We start from the raw sequence: 26105 nt of genomic DNA on the forward strand, positions 1-26105 counted from the left end.
ATTCTACTCCCTTCTCCCGCTTGTTGCTTAGTTGTACACCTATAGCTCTTTGCAGTTGTTTATTCAGTTATTATCTGTCTCCCTATCAAGGATTCAAGGACCATGTGTGTTTTAATTGCCACTGTCTACCCAGAATCTATTACACCTCCTTGCATGTAGCATTTGCATAAACATTTGTTGAATAAATGAAATTTATACATATATTATATTTATGCCATTGATATTACAATGTTCTTGAACTGTTGAGAAAATGAAGGAATTGTTGGGAAACTTGTGGAACAGAAAATCGTGATTAACATCACGAATTGGCAAATCAAGAAAACAAGATAATATACCAGTGAGGCATTCTGTATACCTCCAGGTTATGGCTCATACTGGTGTATTTTTGGACTAAAAATAGAACAGAGATTGAGAGCTATTCCTTGAAGTTTTGTTTTGTTTTGTTTTTGTATTGAGATAATAAAAGTAGTCACATGTTGGAAGTAAAAGCTTTCTAGCTCACTCTACTTTCTGTAATTTGCTACTCTTCCTAAATATGAGAGCCTCATGATTATGAAACCTTTTACTATGGTAAGGCTGTCAAAGGCAGCAAAACTGTTCTTTGTTTGGGAGAGTGACATAAACTTCATGTGCATGGTGGGGTATAGAAGATTGCTAAAGATTAAGTAAGAATCAGGGTGCCTGGATGGCTGTCAGTTAAGCATACAACTCTTGATTTTAGCTCAGGTCATGATCTCAGGGTCCTGAGATTGATCGAGCCTTATGTGGGGCTCTGGTGCTTAGCCTAGAATATGCTTGAGATTCTCTCTCTCCCTTACCCTCTGCCTCTCCCCTGCTTGTGCACTCGCTTCCACTCTTTCTCAATAAATAAAATCTTTTTTAAAAAGCAGATTACAGTAAGAATCTGTGTTGTCTTAATGATGAGGTGTTTGTTTATTTTTATTTTTTTTGATGAGGTGTTTCTTAAGGAGCTCATCGTGTGGTTACTCTGTGAAGTCACATTCGTTTTATACTTAAGTTGAGTCGCTGACTAATACATACATAAGAGTTAGATCATATGCTTCTTCTGCAGTGGTAGCCCTTTGCAGTGTGAGCAACATGTATGGCATTTTTAACAGATTTAAAAATGCAATACCAGAGTCCTATCCCAGCTCTCCTGGGTTTGAGAACCATGGGGATGGCGCAGAGTCCTCTCTATTTTTTAAATTTCCAGGTTGAAACCATTGGAAGGGTCTGGTAGCCAGTTTAAAAGGTCCTTCAAACAAACTTGGAGGTCTTCATAGAAGAAAAAAAAAATAAGAGGCATACATATATTGAAGCCGAATTCTGGTTTAGTCTGTGCTGGTTTTAATAGCCTGAGATGTTTTTCCCAAATAAATGGTCTTGATGTGGTGTTCATATGTCATTTGTTCCAGTTTAGTTTTTCACATAACCTGTTTCTGAAGATACAGGCAGAGGCAGTATATGACCTCAGGAACCTATTCACTTACTTAAAACCACTTTCTGTTACTTGTCTTCACGTTAGGTTTAACATAGTTAATTAAAATATAAACTCATTTTTTATTCTCAGTGAAAGTATGTAATAAATAGATGAGAATGGGCAGCTACTGTCTTCCACCTGTTTTTGTATGGCCTGAGAACTAAGAATAATTTTTATATTTTTTAAGGGCTGATTAAAAAGGTCAAAAGAAGGACAAGATCTTATGACATGTGAAACTACATGACATTGCAAATACGCAGTTTCCATGAGTAAAGTTTTATTGGAATACAGCCATGCTTGTTAGTGTGCATATTGTCTGTGACTGTTTTCACACTGTAATAGTTGAGTAGTTGCAACAAAGATCTTTTTAAAAAAACATTTTTATTGTTGAGGTATAGTTGACATATAGTGTTGTGTTTCATGTGTACAACATAGTGATTTCACAGTTCTGTACATTACTCACTGCTCATGATGATAAGCCTAGTCACTGTTTGACACCATACAACACTATTACAATATTATCAACTATGTTTCCAATGCTATACTTTTCATCTCTGGGTTGTATTTATTTTATAACTGAGAAAAAAATACAAATATATAACTGGGAATTTGTTACTTAATCTACTTCAACTATTTCACCCATCCCCCACTCCTTCCCTCCCTCTGGCAACCACTAGTTCCCCTTATTTATGAGTGTTTGTTTTTTTGTTCATTTGTTTTTTAGATTCCACATAAAAGTGAAATCATACGGTATTTTTCTTTGTCTGAATTAGTTCACTTGGCATACTTCCTGCAAGGTGCATCCATATTGTTATGAATGGCAAGATTCCTTTTTTTTTTTTTTATGGCTGAGTTAATATTCGATTGTGTTTGTGTATATACCACATCTTTATCCATTCACCTGTGGATGGACATTTAGGTTGCTCCCACATCTTGACTATTGTAAATAATGCTGCAGTGAACATGGGGTGCATATATCTTTTCCAAGTAGTGTTTTTGTTTTCCTTGAATACCTATCTGGTTGTGGAGTTACTGGATCATATGATATTTCTATTTGTAATTATTTGAGGAATCTTCCATACTGTTTTCCACAGTGGTTGCACCAATTTCCACTGCCACCAACAGTGAACAAGGGTTTCCTTTTCTCTGTATTCTTGCCAGCACTTACTGTTTGTCTTTTTGATATTAGCCATTCTGGTTTGTGTGAGGTGATACACATTGTGGTTTTGATTTGCATTTCCCTGATGATGAATGATGTTGAGCATCTTTTCATGTCTATCTGTAGATCTTCTTTGGAAAAATATTTGTTCAGGTCCTCTGTCTAGTTTTTAATTAGACGTTTGGGGGCTTTTTTAGTCTTGAGTTGTGTAATAAGTTCTTTATATATTTTGGATACTAAACCTTTATTGGATATATCATTTGCAAAACATTTTCTACCATTTAGTAGGTTGCCTTTTCATTTTGTTGGTGGTTTCCTTTGCTGCCCAAAGCTTTTTATTTTGGTGTAGTCCAGTTTTATGGTCTACAAAGCCTATAATAATTACTATCTGGCCCTTTGCAGAAAAAGTTTGCTGACCTGTTTCAGATAAGATACACTTTTCATAAATTCATGTTCCTAAAGGCATTTACGAAGTGTCATAGGTTATATATAATTGTTGGCTATAGCCTTATATTACATTTCATTTTTCCTAAGGCTTAGTGTTTAAACATTTTCTTATGGGCACATTCAGTCCATCAAATATTTAAAAACTTACTATGTGCTAAGCACTTGTTAGATACAATGAGAAACTAAAGATACAGCCCTAGCCCTCACAGAGTTCACACATTGAACTTTTTTTTTTTAAGGCCTGTGTGCTGTATGGTGGGAAACTTATAACAAGTGAAAAAGAGGAAGGTTATTGCTAAGGAACATAAAGCAATGCATTAATTACTTCTAGAAGTCAGTGAGTCCCTGCCATTAATTCTGTCTATAACCTGAACCTAGAGATTAACATCTAGACATAAATTCTTTCTTGAAAGAAACTCCTATCTCCTTGGCATAATAGACTCATGTTTGAAAATTTTTCATTTTTTTATCAGCAGTAGTGCTATCTAGTTAGGCACAGAGTCAAAGTATGAAGCATATAATGATTCACATCTTAGATGGATTTCTTTTTCTTGTAATCTCTATTGGAAGAATGTATTTTTTTTCTAACCTTTCTCTTGCATTGATCTGCAACATTGTGAAATACTGACCTGTTTATTAGTTATACTCTGAAATTAACTGCTGCTTAGTCAGGCTTTTAATCTGATAATTTGGCAAATGATGTAGACATTATAAGGTTTCTAGAAAGATTCAGTGAGGTAACATTAGGTTCAGAACTAAAATTATTAAGCATTTAAATATGATACAATATTAAATATGTCAAGGGCAGAATTAGATGTTTACCAGATACTACAAGGCAATATCCTAGAATTATGTTGTAAAATACATTTAAAATACGTCCGTCAAATCTGTGATTACATTGTGATGCTTAGAATAGTGCCATTTTGATAGAAAAAGAACTGAATGAAAATCTGTATTAAATTACTGAAAATAGGAAAATTATTGATAAAATTAAATTTCATTTGTCAAAATATTTTGAAATGCAGTAAATTTGATTTCCTTGCTTTCAGAAACATTTTTCCAGAGAATGTCTTTTTTTAAGTTTTTTGGTTTTGTTGTTGTTTTGCCTTGAGATACTAATGGTTGGCTGAGAAGGTTCCACATTTCTTTAGCAGAAAGTCTTTTTTATAGGCCACTTAGCTTTTATGCTTAAAAACATTTCCTTAATGCTATCACTGGTTAACACATAATGGGGCTAAATGATAAGTTTTCTTGGGCAGGCATCATTTCTAATACTAATGTTTTCTTCATATAAATTTAATTCTGGGAGTGTATTCAAAGATATCTTAAAATTTGCAAATGCTGTGCATATTAAATATGTGTTGAATTTTTTTCCCTATGTATCTTTTTTCATTCTTTCTAATGGCTACATAGTTATCCACTACCCCTTCTCACTTGGATGATGTACAATTTCTAGTGGCTTCCTGATTGGCTTCCCTGCTTTTCTTTTGGTCTCTCGTCATCTTTTTTTTTTTTTTTTTCTTTTTAAAGGATTTTCATTTACTTATTTTAGAAAGAGAGAAAGTGAGAGCAGGGGGAAGGGCAGAAGGTGAGGGAGAGAGAGAATCTCAAGCAGACTCTGCTAAGTGCAGAGCCTGATGCAGGGCTTGATCTCAATACCCTGATAACATGACCTGAGCTGACCCCAAGAGTCGGATACTTAACTGACTGAGCCACCCAGGTGCCCTACCATCTTTTTAACATACAGACACTAGAGTGAACTGTAAAAGGCCTAAATCACAGTACATTCACCTCCAGTGGCTTCCTAGTGCACTTTGGATTTCATTCAACATCCTTATTGATCTGGTCTTTTCCTCGTTTCATAGTTCCCTCACTTCTCATTATGCTGGTGATCTGTAGTACCTTTCCCAAAGTTCATACCTTTCTTTACACATTTTCTCTGCATGAAGTGTTCTTCCCCTTCTTTAGTTGGCTGACTGCAACTCCTCTTCTGCTCAAATGTTCCTCCATCATACCTCAACTCACTCTTACCTAGAGTTGCTCTTCTCAACCAGTCACTGTTCTCACCTTCTTTATTTCCTTCACAACAGTTCTCTTTAAGTTTTATTTTTATTGCTTAAATTTCTAATAATGCAAGCTTTACTAGATGTATGAGCTTGATTCTGTGACTCCTCGTCACTGTTACTGCAATGCCAGTAACGTGAAAGGTGTTAAATTTGTTCAGTTATGAAAATATATTTCATTTAATGGATAAATTATTTTTATTTATTCCCTTGTTGATGAGCATTTGGGTAATTTCCAGCATTTTCTATGAATGCTTCACTGTGTAGACCTCTTGGCATGCTTCTGTGAATATTCCTGCAGATTACATTTATATTTTAAAAATGTGGGCAGCCCGGGTGGCTCAGAGGTTTAGCGCCTGCCGTTGGCCCTGGGGCATGATCCTGGAGACCCAGGGTCAAGTCCCACGTCAGGCGACTGCTTCTGCCTCTGCCTCTGCCTCTGCCTTTGTCTCTGTCTCTCTCTCTTTCTCTCTCTCTCATGAATAAATAAATAAATAAAATCTTTTTTTAAAGATTAAAAATTTAAAAAATAAATAAAAATGGAATTTCAGAGTGAGAGGGTGTTTATATTTAATGGGTAGTGCCAACTTCCAAAAGGTTTCTGCCAGTTTAACTACAGTTAACTCTTGAATAATGTGGGAATTAGGGACATCAGACCCCATGCAGTCCAAAGTCTCTGTATAACTTTGATTCCTCCAAAGCTTAGCTTGCTAATAGCCTACTGTTTAGAAACAAAAAAAAAAGCCTTACCAATAATATAAACAGATGATTAAAAGTTTGTTGTATGTATTATATATCGTATTCTTACCATAAAGTAAGCTACGGGAAAGAAAATGTTAAGAAAATCATAAGAGGAAACACATTTATTACAGTACTGTACTATAAAAAAAATCCATGTATACAAGAAACAAGTGTTGGCAAGGATGTGGAGAAAAAGGAACCCCCTTGCGCTGTTGGTGGAAATGCAAACTGGTATAGCCACTGTGGAAAGCAGTATGGAGTTTCCTCAAAAAAATTAAAAATAGAACTACCATATGATCTAGTAATTCCAGTACTGGGTGTTTACCCAAAGAATACAGAAATATAAATTTGAGAAGATATATATGCACCCCTATGTTTATAGCAGCATTATTTACAATAGCCAAACTATGGAAGCAGACCAAGTGTCCATTGATAGATACTGGATAAAGATGTAGTTTATATATATAATGGAATATTATTCAGCCCTAAAAGGAATGAAATCTTGCCATCTGCAACAACATGGAGAGAGCTAAAGAGCATAATGCTAGCTGAAATAAGTTAGAGAACGATATACCATATGATCTCACTCATGTGGAATTTGAAAAAACAAATGAGCAAAGGGAAAAAAAAAGAGACAAACCAAGGAACACTCTTAACCGTAGAAAACAAACTGATCATTATCAGAGTGGGGGCTGGGGATGGGTGAAATTGGAGGTGAGGGTTAAAGAGTACATGCATCATGATTAAAAAAAAAAATCATTAAGTGGACCATGCAGTTCCAATCCTTGTTGTTCAAGGGTCAACTGTATATTCTTAGCAGTGGGAATTAATCTTTTCAATCTTTGCCAGTTGGATAAGCAAAAAAGAAATTAGTTTCAATTATATGTGTATATTTATTGCTTATTTTCTATTTTTCCTTTGAAATGATGGTTCCTGCTCTTCCTCTGATTTTTATTTTCTTAATAATTTTCCTTAGTTCTTTGCATACTAAAGCCTTTAATCATATTCACCTGTCTTGTGATCAGCATGTCATTTTTTAAATGACTTTGTATGCAGTGGGTTTTTTGCGTAGAATTTAAACATTTTATGTACACAAATGATCCTTCTGGTTTCAGAGTTTCAGGTCATGCTTATATTTGGCTTCTTACCATTGTTTATTTCTGTATATACTGCCCTTGCTTATATATCTTGTTTTATCTCATTGCTTTATTTCCTACATGTAAATATTTGATGAATGTAGGTTTAATTTTAATATAGTGAAATAAAAATAGATGAAAACAGGATAAAAGAAATTTTTTTAGAAGATAAGCCCACCTAATACATAATCCTGCCTCCCATTACTTGAAGTATTACCCCTTTCATTTATTAAATTACCATATTATATCTTGGTGTTGTCTGATCACAGTACTCTCTTAGCCATTCATATCCCAAATACACAGATCTTTAATTGCTGTGGCTGTTGATTTATAATGTATTTTAGTATCTGATAGTTATTTCAGTCTTTTTTTATTATTATTATCTTTATACTTCAATTCCAAATGAACTTAAGAATCATTCATTTTCACTGCTGAAGAAATCTGAGAATTTGGCGGGGGGATACATTAAATTTGTAAACTAAGTAAGAGAAAACCAACAGTGTCTTTGTATAATACAAAAGCTTACCTCTTGTGTGTACTTTGTTTTTATAGTTGCTTTTATGAATGAGATCTTTTTGCGATTATGTTTTTCTAATCTCTTTGTATATAGGAATTTGTGTATAATGGCCCCTTTTATTAAAAACTTAGCCTAACCATTTTCTGTGCAGCCTTATCACACTGTAACTTAAAATGAGTGTAAAAGGGGTCTCTAGAGTCTTAACAAAGAACATCCTCAAGTTTAAAAGTATTTAGCTAATCATCATTTTTGTGAACTGGAGAAAAATAGGACTTTCAGTAATGGGAACAGACCCTCCTGCAGAGCTTATAGTTTTTAGCCTTCTAAAATAGACTTGTAGCCTGTTTAAGCTTCTGTGACTGCTGCCTCTTTAAGGAAACAGGAATATTTATTTTATTCTCCTCTTTGAGACTTGAGTTTGTAAGGTTTATTAGCTAGTTTAACAAAAGTATACATGAAATACTTGTGTCTTTTTTTGGACAGTTAATTGAAAAGATTAAAGTACAAAGATTTTCTTATTTTAAAATCATATTTGGAGTTTATCTGAAATGCCAGTAAGAGCTATTTCCCTATTTTATTTTCAATCAGAATATGCAGAATATGTTAAATGTTACATTTAACAAACAGCCATGTAATCATGGTGACTCAGATTAAGAGACCTATGTAATTTTGCTGTATTTATTTGATTAAAAAAATGCTGAAAAGTTGAAGCCATCTTTAATACCCTTCCTTCCTGATTTCCTTTGCACCCAGGTATTAAAAAGCTAGCATGTCACCTTTGTACTTTTACTGCATAAACAGTATTAAACATTTTGTTTCTTTAACTTAGCTGACATAAAATTATATTTGGTAACTATAAAAATGTGTGTGTAGGTAAAGGCTATTTTTTATGTACTGTTGAAATAACTTTTAAAATATCTTTTTGGTTGCCTATATTAATATGGGCTGGAGAAAAACTATCTGCTTTTTGTAGTAGTGATTTGTTCTTAGAGTGGATAAAGTGAAAGTGTGTTTTAAAACATTTTCTTTTTTTCTAAAGGATCAGGACTATTTTAGGATTGTTACTGATCAAAGATGCTGTGTGAAGCTCCTCATTGGTGAGATTGAGGATATATTAGAAGTGCAAAAGAAATTACCATAGTTGAATTATTTTAAATAGTAAAGTCATATTATCAGACACAGGAGGCCTAAATATGCTATCAATGATTATTCAAGGAGTTTCTTACATACAAGGTATACATGTACTCTGTAAAAATATAAGAGAACTGCGTTAAGAATGTGGCAAGTTAGAAAGGCTACATGTTGGCAAAAAAATTAAGCATTTAACTTCAGAATTTAGAACTTTCTAGGTGGGGTGGGGTGTACATCAGATGGTTGGATGTGGCTATTACAGACTATCCTGAGGTAACGGTTGATGCTGCTCACATCTTGGTAGGCTGGCCACTCATACAGGGCCTTCTGTGAAAATTGCCTGCTTATGCTCCATCAGTATTATGGAGCTATGTATCAAATGCCTTGTAAGTTCTTTAACTTTTAACCCAGTAGTTGGAGCAATCCTAATGTGGAAGAGAAGTGCAAGAAACTAAGAGAATCATTTATATGGAAACATGTTTGTTCAGCATTGTTTGGATAGCAAACTAAATGGGGGAAGACAAACTTAAATATTCAAGAAAATGGGAGATATGGTTAAATTACAGTGCAGATACATTATACAGTGCAGATGAAAATATTTTAAGGGTCTAAAATACTCGGAGTTTCCTATGTTTATATTGAAAGTATACCTAATAGTAAGTTTAGTAAAATACTGAATTTACCAGAATGTCATTAACCGTGAGTATCATTTATTATGGGAATGACAAAAACATTACTTTATGCTAAGTGTATATATTACTTTATAGGTAGGGTAGAGAATAGAGAAGACAATAAAATGAAGAAAAGAGATCATTTGAGAAATGTCTTAATTTTTCCTAGTCACAGGCAGTTCATATTTTTTTTCTCATAGCCATTTTTACACCTATGTATTTAAAGATACTACAAAGGGCATTAATGTTAGGACTTTTGGAGGAGCAAAAGTGGCATTAGAACTTTGTTTTTTATTGGCCGGTGTAGGAAGACTCCTCTCCTCTCTGAATACACAAAGACATAGCTGAGGAGTAAAAGTAGGAAGGAAATTATAGTTGAGTTGTGATTTAGAATTGTTAGTGATGAATGAAAAGTGCCCAAACAAGAAAATTTGAGATTATACATTTTTTAATGGACAAGGTTTTAGTAGTGACAGTTAATAAAAATGTGTATATATGTGCTTTTAGATTTACAAAGCAAGTTTTACTTAGAACTGTTTTTAATCTCTGAGGATTTTTCAAAAATTTATCATGCTCCTGAATAGAGTTGTGCTTTCTTACTTGAAAACAGTTAGTGATTGGCTTTGGTTCTTCTAGTGCAGGATATTGGAAAGTGAATTGTTGGTATGAACTGCCAGTATAAAACTGTGGCTTTATAATAGATCTGCTTTATTATTTTTTTTAAAGATTTATTTATTTGTGAGAGACCTACAGAGAGAGAGAGAGAGAGAGAGAGACATAAGCAGGCTCCCCTCAGGGAACCCGATATGGGACTCGATCCCGGATTCTGGATCCTGGGATCATGCCCTGAGCTAAAGGCAGACACTCAACCACTGAGCCATCCAGGCATCCCTGCTTTATTTTTACATAGCAGAGTCACTCCTAGTTAGTAATACTTGAATTTTGTGACATATAAGGTAATATAATTTATCCTAATGGAAACTGGAGAAGTAAACTTTAGTGTAAAACATGTATCATGTCAAGAATTCTCACATAGACTGACAGAAGGCTGTTTCAAGTACACTAGGTGAAGTAGAGGCTCCAGTTCACTCCTTGTGAAATTGAGTAGCAGCTAGTAAGGCTAGTCTTTTATAAAAATGGTGTTTGCAAGAAACACCATCCTTTTTGTAGCCACATAATGAATTAATTATGTAATTAACTTTATAATTATTCTGTAGGAGGGCACAAATATTACATATTATTAATGGTCATTAAGGTGATATGAGTGTTCATTAGATAATTGTGTCTACTTTCCTGCATATTTGAAATTTTTCCTAATGAAAAAGAAAAACCTAGAATGCTTAAGTAGTCATGTTAGGAAAGCTGAAGGAGGGATCCCTGGGTGGTGCAGCGGTTTGGCGCCTGCCTTTGGCCCAGGGCGCGATCCTGGGGACCCGGGATCGAATCCCACGTTGGGCTCCCGGTGCATGGAGCCTGCTTCTCCCTCTGCCTGTGTCTCTGCCTCTCTCTCTCTCTGTATGACTATCGTAAATAAATAAAAAAAAAAAAAAAAAGAAAAAAGCTGAAGGAAAAATTACTCATAAGTAATACTTTGAATAAAGGTATGGATCAGGTTGAACTTTTCACCTAAATAGAAATTATTATTATATATAGAGGATGTTTATTTTTTCTATCCCATATCTTGTTAAACCTTTATAGATTTTTAAATAAAAAAAGATAATTTTGAGGTAACTGGAAAGAATACATGTTTAAATAACAAAAAGAAAAAGGAAGGATGCATGTATCCATTACCTCACTAAATTGGATAAATGGGCAATCCTGATCACCCTCTTTCTTTGTAAAAGCACCACTTGGTGGGGATAAAGCTGGCAAGACCCAGAGGATTCTAATGTAGTTTGTACTTAGTGATCACTTGTATCTACGAACATTTAGTACATCATGATTTGTTAGCATCTTCCCCCCTTTATCTTAAGTTAGTATGTAATGGACTTCTCCCCATTTTTGTTTCCCCTAATTCTTTCTGAAATGCCTATTAGGTGGAGCTTTGATATACATATATATCAATCATCTTGTTTCTTTTTATATTGAGCATCTTTCTCCTTTATGCTCTAGGAGTTTTTTTTCTCAATTTTGGTTATCTAGTGAACTTTTATTATCTCCAGTCTTTTTGAGGGTAATTGAAACGAATGTGTTTCCTTCCCCACCCTTACTCCTATTTTAAAGTTCTGTGTTACTCTGGAGTCAGTTTTTCTTTTGGTTTTTCTTGAACTTTTTCCTTTGATTTTGAAGGTTTTCCTGATGTATTTGGTAAGCCTTGGTTAATTGGGAGCTCTAGGATTGGGCCCCTGATGATTGGGAGGGTGTGGTGGAGAGGAGCCAGCCCTTGAGCTGAAAGTGCTGTCCATAGGAAGAATGAAGAAGGCTTTCTTTTTGGGCAAGATTCTGGCCTACTTCTCTTTGGACAGTATATTCAGTTTCTAAAGAAATTTCTAAAGTGAATAGTTCTCATATTTTTGGTAAGTTGGATTTGTCTGCAGAATAATGTGGGGGAGTGAGTTGGTATATACTGTTAATTATGTAGATCCCCATTTTCCTTCCTGCTTATTTCTATTTCTCAACCTGTTGGAATGACACTTGGCTTCCCTTACTACATAGAATTGTAGTGAAGAGCAAGAATAATTTTTATGTATGCTCCATAAATTTTAAAGTACTATAAAAATAATAGTATTTACAAGACCCCAACATATAAATTGATATAAGTTTGGAATAGGAACTTGCTTTTTTTTCCATTGAATCATTATAAATTATGGTCAAAATATATAGGTCAGTCCCCATAAACAGATTTTACCCAGTAACATGGTTAAATGTCTTGTCTTTACATCAACAAGGAAACAATACTGTAATTTTTTTTTTCCTTGAAGCCATATTCACTTGAATCTTGAACAATGTAGCAGTTAGGGTCAGGACCCCTGCACAGTCTGAAATCTGCGTGTAACTTTTTGCTTGCCAAAAACTTAACTGATAGCTGACTGTTGACCAGAAGCCTTACCAATAACATAAACAGTTGATTAATGCATATTTTGTATGTATATCATAGTGACTGGTTTCTGAGCCTGGTGGCATTAGCCAAAGGAGGAGCCCAGTATAGAACATATTTTTTTAAGTCGCCTTTCTGGGAAATATACCTGGGAGCTGGAGTGGAGCACTCAGTTTCCAGAGAGGTGGAAAAATAAAATAAAAGCTAAAATGCAGCTTCAGTGAGTAGAGAACATGGGTATTTCTTAAAGTGTGGTCTGTAGAAATCTTCATTAAAAATTTAGGTTTCTATGCCCCACTCTAGTCCTGTTGAATCAAAACATTAAACACATAATCCCACTTGGTATCTTAAAAGATTTTTTTTTTTTTTAAGAATTCATGTTTTTTTTTCCTTTTTTTTTAATTTTTATTTATTTATGATAGTCACACAGAGAGAGAGAGAGAGAGGCAGAGACACAGGCAGAGGGAGAAGCAGGCTCCATGCAGGGAGCCCGACGTGGGATTCGATCCGGGGTCTCCAGGATCGGCGCCCTGGGCCAAAGGCAGGCGCCAAACCGCTGCGCCACCCAGGGATCCCTTAAAAGATTCTTATTGACAGGAATCACCTTATTTTCTGACCTTCATTTTGTCATGTAAAAAAAGATCATCAGTTGTGTTTCTACTGTGGACACTAAACAATTGTATCCACAACTCTTGTTATCTTTACATATCAAGTGACCTTTGTGGCTATAAAAATCTAGTACTGCAAGAGCAATTTTAGGAATAATTAACACATGCTTCCTTTACATAGAGCAAGTAGGACTTCAGTGTCTAGTTTCCAACTTCTTTAAACATTTAAACTCCTTTTTACATGGATAGAGTACTCACTTCATGCTTAAATATTTTAGTCCATATCTTTACATATTGGTAAACCAATATGTTAAGTTGTAGTGCAAGATATACTTGTTTATGGGAATACTTTGTGATAAAGGAAATGTTATTATTAGGAATATCTGGTGGTTGTGAGCCTTTAAACACAGTTCTCATTTTCAAGTAGTTTCCTATGTGATTCAGTGTTTTCCTGACAATTACACAGTGAGGCCAAAATGTAAACATAGATGCTAGGATTTACATATATATAAATTATGTATTTATATATATAGTACTTTTGTAATATATGTATATATTTTGTAATGATCAAAACAGCATTCTGGTCAGTAATAGTTGTATTTATAATACATCATTGCTATAAATTTGAACTAGACAGATTTTACTAAAAGGGTGATTATTGTGTTGCAGATTTACATTTGAAAAGTAATTTTAGTTAGTAAAAGATCTCAAACCCAGTGTTCTGATCCAGTCAGCAAAACCTGCTTTGTATTTTAGATGTCTTTGTATTGTATCAGGAAAGAAAAACCATTAGTGAAAATCTAGTGTTTTTTTAAATTCCATGTCCAGTATCACCAGAAAGATCTCTGAATTTTTCAGTGAAAGAAGTTAAAAAGAGAGGGGAGAGGTCTTTTGGGAATTGAATTTGAATAGTTTTTTCCTACCTTGGCTTTCACTATAAATTTTCTTCATCCTCAACAATAATTAAGCTTTCTGACATCCTGAATAACTGTAATTTGTATTTCTACCTAAAAAGAGGTGTTTACTAAAAGAGGTTCAGCAGTGGTGGAGCTGTGGGGAGTGTATTAGGGAGACCATGGAGTCTGGCTTTCACTCTCACATGGTAAAGGGGGATTTGGGGGCTTTTTGTGGATATAATCCATGATGTTTAGCAGGTCATCCTAGTGACTTAAAAGTACTAAAAACAAACTAATTTTAAATCCTAATGACTTGATTAACTCTTTTAGGGTATCTGAAGCACACCATACAACGGTTTTGAAAATCCTGTGTGGGCAATGGCTACCCAAGGTTTGTATCAAAAGTCTTTAGTTACTGAATCGGGGCTCTGCTTCATTGCCATTAACCCAGTCTGGCTCAGATCCCCCTGCTTTACTCTCTCCCTGCTTACTTGTCAGGCTACCTTTTGCTCCATTTTCTGCTCACTCCTCCTAATGGCTTGGTGAAATAGCAAACAAGCCACCAGCAGGAATCTAGTCTGGATGACTGCTTCTGGAGCCTGGATGCAGTACCATTCTTCCACTAATTCAGTGAGTAACTGTTAGGTGGTCCCTTAAGAGTATAGATATTTCATCACTGAGCTAATCCTGGCTATCGTTGTTTATTCTTGGCTGACTTTCAGATTTGACTATTTCTAACAATATTTCAATGGGTCATCACAGATATTTTAATGAATATAACATCTCCATGGTGGTAATGCTAATACTGTTTGATTTTTATAGCTGATTTGATGGAGCTGGACATGGCCATGGAGCCAGACAGAAAAGCAGCTGTTAGTCACTGGCAGCAACAGTCTTACCTGGATTCTGGAATCCATTCTGGTGCCACTACCACAGCTCCTTCTCTCAGTGGTAAAGGCAATCCCGAGGAAGAAGATGTGGATACCACCCAAGTCCTGTATGAGTGGGAACAGGGCTTTTCTCAGTCCTTCACTCAAGAACAAGTAGCTGGTAAGTATTTTATTGCCTTAATCAAAGTTAGAAGGCAATTTTAAGAATGATTCTTTAAAAAGTTAGTATGTAATAGCCTAAATAAAATGGTGTGGTAAAGAAAACATGGAGTGATTGTGATGTTACCTTTACCACTTAGGGTAGCACAAATTCAGGTGAATGCTGAATTATGGACAGTGAGTGTTGAATTTATTTTTTCCAGATATTGATGGTCAGTATGCAATGACTCGAGCTCAGAGGGTGCGGGCTGCTATGTTCCCTGAGACATTAGATGAAGGCATGCAGATCCCATCTACACAGTTCGATGCTGCTCATCCTACTAATGTCCAGCGTTTGGCTGAACCGTCACAGATGCTGAAACATGCAGTTGTAAATTTGATTAACTATCAAGATGATGCAGAACTTGCCACACGTGCAATCCCTGAACTGACAAAACTGCTAAATGATGAGGACCAGGTAAGTAAGGACATGGCTAGCTTTTAATCTGCTTTAGAGGAAACTCTCAAGGAGCCTCAGAATGTTTATCCAGTATCAGTATTTGAAAATCATAATTCTGTCTCTTAATTCCTGTACATTATAGGTGGTGGTTAATAAGGCTGCAGTTATGGTCCATCAGCTTTCTAAAAAGGAAGCTTCCAGACACGCCATCATGCGTTCTCCTCAGATGGTGTCTGCTATTGTACGCACCATGCAGAATACAAATGATGTGGAAACAGCTCGCTGTACTGCTGGGACCTTGCACAATCTTTCTCATCATCGTGAGGGCTTGCTGGCCATCTTCAAGTCTGGGGGCATTCCTGCCCTGGTGAAGATGCTTGGGTAAGAAAACATGGTTAGGATGCTTGAAGCTAAGGAGGAGAAGGGTGCCATCACAGCCTTTCTGATGAGGCTGTTTTTTTCTTCCCAGTTCACCAGTGGATTCTGTATTATTTTATGCCATTACAACTCTCCACAACCTTTTATTACATCAAGAAGGAGCTAAAATGGCAGTGCGTTTAGCCGGTGGACTGCAGAAAATGGTTGCCTTGCTCAACAAAACAAATGTTAAATTCTTGGCTATTACAACAGACTGCCTTCAGATTTTAGCTTACGGGAATCAAGAAAGCAAGGTAAAAGAATTTTTCTGAGTATGGCTCATGGAGCATTGGGGAATCCAGTGTTATGTCCTTCTGTGGACTCTTGCACATTCTTTGTATGCCTCACCGTTTGTGTGTATCCTAGAAAAAAAGCTGGACATCTCTTTTTCTTTAAATATTTGTTTATATAAGGCTAGGTGATAAGGATATAGTGGGCATACTTAGAGCTTTCATACTTAGGTGGAAGATAGGCACTAATTAGAGATAATAACCTAATTACTATTTAATTCATGTATCTGGAAGAAGTAGAGGGGCTGTGATAGCATATACGTGAACCACACCCTGCTTGGAAGGTTTAGAGAGACCAGTGGAAGGAAGTGATAGTGGAGTTCAGTTCACAAGGATGAGGAAAGACTGACTAGGTGAAGGTCAGAGAGAGGAAGTGACACCTTTGAAAGTCCTACTGAGAGAGGAGAGGGATGAATTTACAGAGTAAAGAAGAGGAAAGGTTTGAGATGAAAGTATTGAGATTAGCAGGGCAGGTCCTTCAGGGCCTTGTAGAATATGTTTTAAAAAAGTAATGGAAAGCAGTTCAGTATCAGCAGAGGCATGAAGTGAGGAGATTTGTTTTTAGAAAATCAGGATAGTTTGGAAGTAGGGGTCTGCAGGAAAGTAAAGGGCAAGAATGAGTAATTATTTTATGATACTTCATTTTAAGTAGGTGAATAATGATTAGGAAAAGCCAAGAGCCAAATCATTAGGAGTTCTAAGCACCTGTTCTGGCTCAAATTTTCAAGAAATCTGCTTTGATATACCATTAATATATGGACAATACTGTTGTATACCAACATGGTTTCTGTTTGTTTCTTTTGTTCTGATCAGTGTGAGAGGAAGAATATTGGGGAAAAGTTGAGATATTCTTGGGAGTACTGGGATGCCTGATTTTGAGTGGAATGGTGTAAGAGGGGCTAAATCTGGGAATGGGAATCTGGGGTAATGGGGTTCAGGGATATATTTAGGTCAATGGCAAGCTGGCTGAAATTCTTGTATGATAAAAATGGGTTGGTAGTGTGGCTTTTCTTGGGCATATGGTGAATATTCCAAGACTAACAATATTATATACACATCTTTTTAGCTGATCATTCTGGCTAGTGGTGGACCTCAAGCTTTAGTAAATATAATGAGAACCTACACTTATGAGAAACTCCTGTGGACCACAAGCAGAGTATTGAAGGTGCTGTCTGTCTGCTCTAGTAATAAACCAGCTATTGTAGAAGCAGGTAAGTATTCTGAGTCATGTGTACAGCATATTATAGTTCTAATTAGATTACTTGTCTTAGGAAAAGGGTAATACAACTTGACCTTAATGGGCTGAAACTGAATAGAACCAGTTTGCAGCCAAGATCACATTCAAAATATATGTGCTACTTGACACCTTGCATTGGTGCTGTTTAAGCCTCATTTAGATAGAATTCTTGTTAGCCATCAAAAATGATGGCTGATTACTTGGCACTCTATGTTGTGTGCATGTTAGTAGCAGAGGAAAGGAGTAGGTGGACCAACCAGGGCCTTTTGTTTTTTTATCATAAAGATAGTTACTCTTTAGCTACCTAGCATCAGTTCTTTCTTAACCCACTTAATAGTATTTACCTGGACTCTGAAACCAAGTTTCATATCAAAATTGGAAGAGGAGAACTATGAAAGCATTTATTAGAAGAAAATACTGGGAATAAAGTGTAGGGTTGGTAACACCTATTTTTCTCACTTGTCTAGAGTAATTTGAGAATTTGTGGGAGAGAGGGGCATTATGATTACCCAGGATAGCAGCTGGCACTGAGACAGACAGGTGTGGCTGCATTCATATTCAATAAGGGGATGAAATTCTGCCAGCTATTCCAGAAATACGAGGAGTGCTTGCAGAAAAATGCAGAGTTTTGGATTTAATTGGAATCCTTGAAGTGAAGTGATAAAGTCAGTAGGTAGCTGGAAATGTGTATGGGACTGGGGACCTAGGTGTCTCCATTTTAAGAAGTTAGCTAGGTTATTCTGCTGTTCATTTGTGTGTTCGGAAGACATTCAGCACCTGTGTTTCAAGCACTGGAATAAGCACGTGGTCTGCATTGGCTAACCAAGCAGATAGGGCCCCTGCATTTATTCTTCCATTCTGTGAGAGTGACAAAAATATGTAAAAGATGGGGGCATTACAACCAAGAATGAATTCTGTAGGGGAGAAAGGAACAGCAAATACGGATACAGAATTAACAGGGAGGGAGGAAGGAGGGAGCTTCCCTGAGAAGGGGGGATGTACGGTGGGATTGCTGGATGAAAATGCACTTGTTAGTTATATGAGAAGTGGGGATTAGATGCCTTCCAGGCAGAGAAAAACGTATGCTGTGTCCTAAAGGTAAGAAAGAGCCTGTTGATCTCTAAGTGCTAAAGAGGAAGAGTGTGTAACTAGAATTTAATGAGTAATGAGTGAGTAGCCCAGAATGAGGTTGATGGGCTAGGCAAGGACCATATTTGCAGGACTTTCTAGGCCTGTAAGATGTTCATTCCTGCCGTATTTCAGCTTTAGAACCACAGATGTAGAATATTTCGTTCAGTTTGTAGTGTCAGGTGGGATCCAAATTCTAAAGGGTTCCTTAATGTTATGCTAAAGAATGTGGCCTTTGTTTTATAGAAGATGAGAAGTTACTAATGATGGTTAAGCAGCGGCACAGCATCAGCATCACAGTGGGGTGTTTAGAATATTAATACTAACAATATATGACAGTTTGAATGATCAGAGGCAAGGAAGACCAGGCCACCTAGATGTGTTATAGGCTTCTAGGAATTAAGCAGTTTGGTATTAAAAGTACACAGCAAAAGGATGACTTTGAGATTTCTGAAAGAACCCATAGAGTATAATAACTTAGGGGCTTAACAGTACAACCAGAAGTGGTTTGTGGAAGGGAGAACATTGGTACCATGAAGATACAAATGGAACTACCAGGATAGGTTGGTTAATATTTGGAACAAGGTAATTTAAGATGTGAAAATACTCAGAGTGACTATAAAATGCAGGGGAAGACTAGGCTAGAAATTTGGGAGTTGACCTGTCAGTGTAGGTGGGAAGGGGGTGTGTGCCTCAGAGGCATCTGCACGGGACTCTTATCTTAACCTTAGGCCTGCTGAATCACTGTTTGTGTTTTTAAAGTCTATGGGCTATTCTGATAAGCAGTTTGGGGTTGAGATCATCCACCCTGTTAGAGTGAATAGTAAAGGGAGGGAATGAAATCTGTGAGGGGAAAGAAGGTTGAGGGGAATCTAGTCATTTAACAAATGTTGAGCATTAGCCTTATGCAGGTCCCTGTGTTAGTAGCTGGAGGTGCTATGAGGAAGGAACCAGATAGGGATGATCCTTGTCTTGTAGAAGAGGTAGACTTAATTTTAAAACAGACTGAAAAGGGGTACCTGACTGGGTCAGTTGGTAGAGCATGTGACTCTTCATCTCCAGGTTCATGAGTTCAAGCCCCACATTGTCTTTGGAGCCTACTTAAGATTAAAATAATAATAATAAGATAAAAAATAAAACAGACCTGAAAAGATGAACAGGGAGACAAGGAAAGTATCTCACTACATTCAGAAGTGATTTCGTAGGAGAGAGATGGGTGAAGTTAACCCATTATGTGGGGAATTAAGCTTCCATTTAGACTTCTCAATCAATATAAAGGTCTTTCCTTAGGGTCCTAAACCTTCCTGACACGTGTTTTGGAGTCAGCATCTTTCATGTAATCCTTGGTAATAAGTGTTCCCATGCCTTGTTGAGTTGGTCTTACATCGTTTCCTCAGGTCTTTGCTGCTTTGCTCAGATGTCACTTTCACACTGAGATGTCCTCATTACACTACTTGAAATTGTAGCCCCCACCCTCTTGTGTTGTTTTTTTTTCCCATAGCACTTAGTATCATCTGGCATACTATGGAGTTTCAGTTTATTAACTGTATTTGTTTATTGTCTGCCTCCAGCTAGACTGTGAGCTCCACGAGAGTAGGGACCTTAGAATATTTTGCACATTGGTACAGCTCCAACTCAAAACAGGGCCTGGTATTGGTCAATATTTTTGAGATGATTGAATGGATGAAAGGAAATAATACGAATATTACCTAAGGAGGACAGTGGAGATAACGAAGGCTTTTTCCACATAGGGAGGAACAGTACTCGATAAGTTGTCACTAGTTGAGGTGAATTAGAAAAGAAAGGGAAACTGAGCAACAGCCTAACAAATGAAATAAAGGACTTAGATGGAGGGGGTAAACTTTGGCAGTAATGAGGGACACTCTCTAAGACTAGAGAAGACAGTGCTGATAGGACTTGCCAGCTAACGGCCATCACCTTAGATCTTTTTTCATATCTTAGGTGGAATGCAGGCTTTAGGGCTTCACCTGACAGATCCAAGTCAACGTCTTGTTCAGAATTGTCTTTGGACTCTAAGGAATCTATCAGATGCTGCAACTAAACAGGTAAATTTTGAGTATGCCAGTGCCTTGGTGATAGAATTAAGATGAATATGTACTGAGCATTTGTTTTTATGTCCATAGGAAGGGATGGAAGGTCTTCTTGGGACTCTTGTTCAGCTTCTGGGCTCAGATGATATAAATGTGGTCACGTGTGCAGCTGGAATTCTTTCTAATCTCACTTGCAATAATTATAAGAACAAGATGATGGTCTGCCAAGTGGGTGGTATAGAGGCTCTTGTGCGTACTGTCCTTCGTGCTGGTGACAGGGAGGACATTACCGAGCCTGCCATCTGTGCTCTTCGTCATCTGACCAGCCGACACCAGGAAGCAGAGATGGCCCAGAATGCTGTTCGCCTTCACTATGGACTGCCAGTTGTGGTTAAACTCCTGCACCCACCATCCCATTGGCCTCTAATAAAGGTAAACTGTCAATCAAAAATAGGTTGCAGAATTGAAAATGATCCACCTCTAGCTGTTGGATGGCTGTCTAGGCATAAGGGATTTGCAAGTACGAATCCTATTCCTTAGTAAATAGGAAGTATGGCTGGGGTGGGGTTCTGAAGTATTTTCAAAGTCTGTGCTACTTTTAGGTGATACCAGTAGTGTGGTGGGAATTTTAGGCTAAGAAGATGATTTTGTTGAGTCACATGCCCATCCTTTATTCTTCTTATCTACAGGCTACTGTTGGATTGATTCGAAATCTTGCCCTTTGTCCAGCAAATCATGCACCTCTGCGTGAGCAGGGTGCCATTCCACGACTAGTTCAGTTGCTGGTTCGTGCCCATCAGGATACCCAGCGCCGTACATCTATGGGTGGCACACAGCAGCAGTTTGTGGTAGGTAAATCTGAATAGTGACACCTAGCTATTTAAAAGGAATGCATAAATTCATAGGATCCTGAATTCTTTGGTCATTGGTTCCCTCCATCTTCCTGCCTGCAGGGCTGTTTGCTAATGATTTAAAAAAAAAAAAAACTGACTTGTTTCTGTAGCTGCAGAAAAGATAAAGGAATAATGTGGCTCTTAGTGATGTTGATTTTGACCTCTCCATTACATCATCAGTCTTACAAAGAAAGCATGGGTGTTACATTCTGCTGTGGGGTTAGGCACTTCATATAGTGTTTTCATCTAATCCATACAGAGGTTCACCTTCTTAGGAAGTAGCAGAACCATAATTTGAATCCCAAGTCCATCTGATTTCAGAGCCCTTATTCCCCATTAGAACACGAATTTTGCCTGTAAGTATGTAACACATTTTTTTACTATGTCTTCCAGAAATGGTTTAAACCATTTTCACAGACCTAAGGATACTAATAAATTTCGAGAATAAGTAGCATTTCTGGAATCTTTACCCAGATTGATAATCTCAGCCTAAAGTTTTGATGTCAGCTTTGCAGTCTTTAAAAAGCGACGTTACAAGTATCTAACGAGACATTTATTCCTTAGAATTTATTTTTGAAGATTCAGGTCTTCAAAGAGTTTTCTCTTATTTAATTAGGTTACTTTAGAAAACAGGAGCCTACCAGAACAGATTTTGGGCATCTCCTATTGCTAGTTATGTGTATGCCCTCATCATAGGGCTTTGCCTTTCTCTATTTGTTCCTTTTGGTATTGGCCTGTCTCCAGGAGGTGGCTTACAAGAATGCAAAAGATACCTTTTATTTTCAGTCTTTTGTCTAGGAAGAAAGTATTTGAGTCTTTATAAAAATCAAGTTTTGTGTCTTTATGAAAATCAAAAAGCCACTAGAAGCAGAATCATAACCTTTTTTAAAACTCAGGAACAGGGAAAACGGATCGTACCTACATTTTGCAAAAACTAACTTCCTTCTCTCGTGTAGACTACCCGTCAGATAGTTTTGGAGGTTGTGAGGAGTGGGTCTTCCACTTGACAGCTCAATAGAATTTTAGCGGTTGGTGATAAAACTTTCCTTGGCTTGCACCCAATACACATAGATATACAAAAATAGAGGGAACATATGGAAGAAGAGCATTTGTCAGTCTGTGCATTAATTTCCCATCCTTGTGTATCTTCTATATATTCCTTTTACCTAAAGTGGTTGGTGTCTTGACTGTAAGAACGTTATCTTTGGGATTCTGAGTATTTCAAAGCTGTATTTCCTGTGTGCAGTATGGGTGTGGGGGAGGGGTGCAGCTTGAAATCAGTGCCATCATGAGCCCCCACCCCCCATGTCCATAATGTTCAGTCATGGAATCCTCTTTCATTCCTAAACCATTTGCAAATTCTGAGGGAATGTGAATAACTAGTCTAGGTAATGCTACTCCAAAATAAAACCTTTTCATTTATTGACTTTAGAGAAGAGAATACCCTATTTGTTAACCATGTTTCTTTTGGTAGGAGGGGGTCCGTATGGAAGAAATTGTCGAAGGTTGTACTGGAGCCCTTCATATCCTAGCTCGGGATGTTCACAACCGAATCGTAATCAGAGGACTAAATACCATTCCATTGTTTGTGCAGGTATGTTGATTTCATGTGAAGTGTTCTAGATTTTATGAGTCTGTAAATAAAATTTCAGGATTTTAATGAAAAGCAAAATTTCAGAAAATTAGGGACCGAGTTAAGGGCAGTTTTTCATCTATCTCCATTTATAATGACAACACTCTGCTCATATGCCCCCTGCCAATGAATGACAAATGGAATCTCTGTACTGTTTGCTCTTTTTGTTGAGTACATTTAATTTTATGAAAAGTCCCTTTGTTTTTCTGGGGCAATAGGAGAAGCATTGGGACTAGAGCCTGAAGAAGGAGGATACGTCATAGTCTGCTTTCGGGGTACTGAGTTTTGGAGCTAGGAGAGCTGATATGGGTTGCCAGAGACAGGCCTCCAGCCACTTCCTGTTTTGCCAAATCCAAGCTCAACTAAAACTGAAGAAAGGGTTTGTAGCCAAAAATGGTCTAGAAAAGCTGTGTTCAAGAGCATCAAATACCTGAGAACATAAAGTTCGAGAACATGATTTAATGCAAGTACTATAAATGCCTTGTTTTCTCTGAATTGGGAATGTTTGCACCATAATGGGGTGCTTGCTGTGTTTCTTCCTTAGATTTAATTAGGTTTTGTTTGTGTTTTTCTCCTTAGCTGCTTTATTCTCCCATTGAAAATATCCAAAGAGTAGCTGCAGGGGTCCTCTGTGAACTTGCTCAAGACAAGGAGGCTGCAGAAGCCATTGAAGCGGAGGGAGCCACAGCTCCTCTGACAGAGTTACTTCACTCTAGGAACGAAGGTGTAGGTAAGTAGAAGAACCAGAACCTTTAGCTCATATATACAGGAAAGCCTCAGCTTTTCCTCAGGGGCTTTTTTTCCTGTCCTCTCCCAGCAACATATGCAGCTGCTGTCTTGTTCCGAATGTCTGAGGACAAGCCACAGGATTACAAGAAACGGCTTTCAGTTGAGCTGACCAGTTCTCTCTTCAGAACGGAGCCAATGGCTTGGAATGAGGTAGGCCATATGGACATGTTTATTTGGTAGCGTGTGGTTTCCCCTCCAAATGCTCGCACATATTTATTTGCATTGTGTCCCTGGCTTGAATATCTGTGCTTTCTGCTACTTTAGCAGCCGCTGTGAGAAAGAACCACAGCTTTATTTAAAATAAAAAAATAAAAAAATTATTTATTCATGAGAGACACAGAGAGCAAGAGAGAAAGAGAGAGAGGCAGAGACACAGGCAAAGGGAGAAGCAGGCTCCATGCAGGGATCCCAACGGGGGGGCTCGATCCTGGGTCTCCAGGATCATGCCCTGGGCTGAAGGCAGCGCTAAACCGCTGGGCCACTGGGGCTGCCCAGAACCACAGCTTTAAACAGACTATTCAGAATAAATAATGCTGCTTAACATTAGAATTTGTGAGGGACATGGGTGGAAAAAGTATCAGCTTAAAGCTTCTCTTTCTAAAGAGATGCTTTTCCAAAAGGGAAATATGTTTCCTTTTAAGGAAAGAGGCACTCTATTCTGTTAGCTGGAGGTCAATTTATTGATGTGGTCTCTTTAAATTTTCAGTTTTTCATCTAGTTTTCTATTTGAAATTCTGTGAATTTGTCTTCAGTATTTGTCCTCAGTACAGAATTGTTCTTGAGGGACACCTAGGTGGCTCAGTAGTTGAGCATCTGCCTTCAGCTCAGGGCATGATCCTAGGGTCCTGGTATCAAGTCCTGCATCAGGCTTCTTGCAGGGAGCCTATTTCTCCCTCTGCCTATGTCTCTGCCTCTCTCTCTGTGTCTCTCATGAATAAATATTAAAAAGAATTGTTCTTGAAACATTAGAACCACGCTGAAAGTTCATTCAGTTATGCTACATAGTCATACAGTGGATTATATGAATGGAAAGAGATCCTGTAGATTGTTAGGTGAAAAAGAAAAGCAGATTGCCAAACAGTGAGTAATGTGTTAATTGGGTTTTTAATGGGCAGTGTTAACATGTTCCAGCTTGTGCTGTGTACTTCCCCAAACCTGTTCCTCTCCCAGTCTTCCCATCCAGTTGCTCAGGCTTAAAGTCTTCTTTCATAGAACATATCCTGTTTGTCAGCAACTCCTGTTGGAGAGAGACACCTTGCCTGTTTTGTTGACTATTACATTTGTTGAAAGAATAAATTAGTGAATATCTTTAATACTGTGTATAATGACAAAACATGTTGCTCTGGGTATCAGGAGTTAATCTTTTTTGAGGGGTGGAGTTTGAAGTATTTCTGTGAGTTCTTTGTTCCCTCTGTAACCTGAAAATAAGTTTGTTTTCAGAATGTTAGAGTATACTTGAGAATTTTCATTTTTGTTTTGTTTCCTTACCTTGTACCTATTTATCTAGACTGCTGATCTTGGACTTGATATTGGTGCCCAGGGAGAACCCCTTGGATATCGCCAGGATGGTATGTGTCTCAGATTTCTTGATTAATTCCAGGTCAAGCCCAAGCTCCCAAAGCTTTATCAGAAGAGCTGGTTTGCTCATCTGGGAAACCAGTGTTGGCAGGAGAATAGTGGCAGCAGTTAAAGGCACGTCTGAAATTCCAGAGTCAGCAGCAGTAGCTCTTATGGAGCCTAGGGAATTCTGGGCCGCACACTGAGCTGGCAGCAGGATCACACCAACAAATACGAGTCATGACTACGGGGCTTCTGCAGCTTAGGATATATTACAAGTTGCCTTTGTGTTCCCTTTTTTGGTCAGATATGCTGTAATATCTGTGCCTGCAGCCCACCCAGGAAGTGAGAGGATGGGGAACTCAGGCCCAGGCTCAGATCTGGGTTGGGTCTACACACAGTTCTATTATCAGGGTGTTACGAAAAGCTCATTCAACTCTGGGTAATATATATGGAGCAGGGGGTAGACCGTGAACAAACGCAACTATTCCCCTTATGTTTATAACCTCATGTGGGTTTTCCTACTGCAGCTCATAGAGCTGTCTTATGTGACAGATACATAAATGTCAACCCTTAATGTAAAGGTTTCTTTGGAAACAGCAGCTTGAATTTTCTCAGTACTTTTCTGTCACTGGACTTTGTAACAGATAGATTACATCTGTCAGACCGCCTTGCTTTTTCTTTCATCTCTTGCCCATGACTTGTTGATCCCTGAGCATCATACACACAGTAGACT

At 37.5% G+C, this 26105-nt stretch overlaps 1 protein-coding gene across 3 annotated transcripts in view; it reads left to right on the forward strand.

Annotated features, from left to right (window-relative positions):
- The window catches only part of CTNNB1 (catenin beta 1), a 40041-nt gene that overhangs the window by 12349 nt on the left and 1587 nt on the right, over positions 1 to 26105 (forward strand). For all 3 annotated transcript variants that reach the window (XM_055321057.1, XM_055321058.1, XM_055321059.1), the window contains exons 2-14: positions 14217 to 14277; positions 14709 to 14936; positions 15139 to 15392; positions 15517 to 15755; positions 15844 to 16045; positions 17148 to 17292; positions 20409 to 20512; positions 20591 to 20929; positions 21187 to 21345; positions 22865 to 22984; positions 23603 to 23753; positions 23841 to 23962; positions 25320 to 25380. In XM_055321057.1, the coding sequence (XP_055177032.1) occupies positions 14265 to 14277; positions 14709 to 14936; positions 15139 to 15392; positions 15517 to 15755; positions 15844 to 16045; positions 17148 to 17292; positions 20409 to 20512; positions 20591 to 20929; positions 21187 to 21345; positions 22865 to 22984; positions 23603 to 23753; positions 23841 to 23962; positions 25320 to 25380 (2137 nt within the window). In that variant the 5' untranslated portion in view covers positions 14217 to 14264. The remainder of the gene's footprint in view (positions 1 to 14216; positions 14278 to 14708; positions 14937 to 15138; positions 15393 to 15516; positions 15756 to 15843; positions 16046 to 17147; positions 17293 to 20408; positions 20513 to 20590; positions 20930 to 21186; positions 21346 to 22864; positions 22985 to 23602; positions 23754 to 23840; positions 23963 to 25319; positions 25381 to 26105) is intronic.

The sequence above is a fragment of the Nyctereutes procyonoides genome, unplaced genomic scaffold, assembly GCF_905146905.1.
Source record: "Nyctereutes procyonoides isolate TBG_1078 unplaced genomic scaffold, NYPRO_anot_genome, whole genome shotgun sequence".
Classification (NCBI taxonomy): domain Eukaryota; kingdom Metazoa; phylum Chordata; class Mammalia; order Carnivora; family Canidae; genus Nyctereutes; species Nyctereutes procyonoides.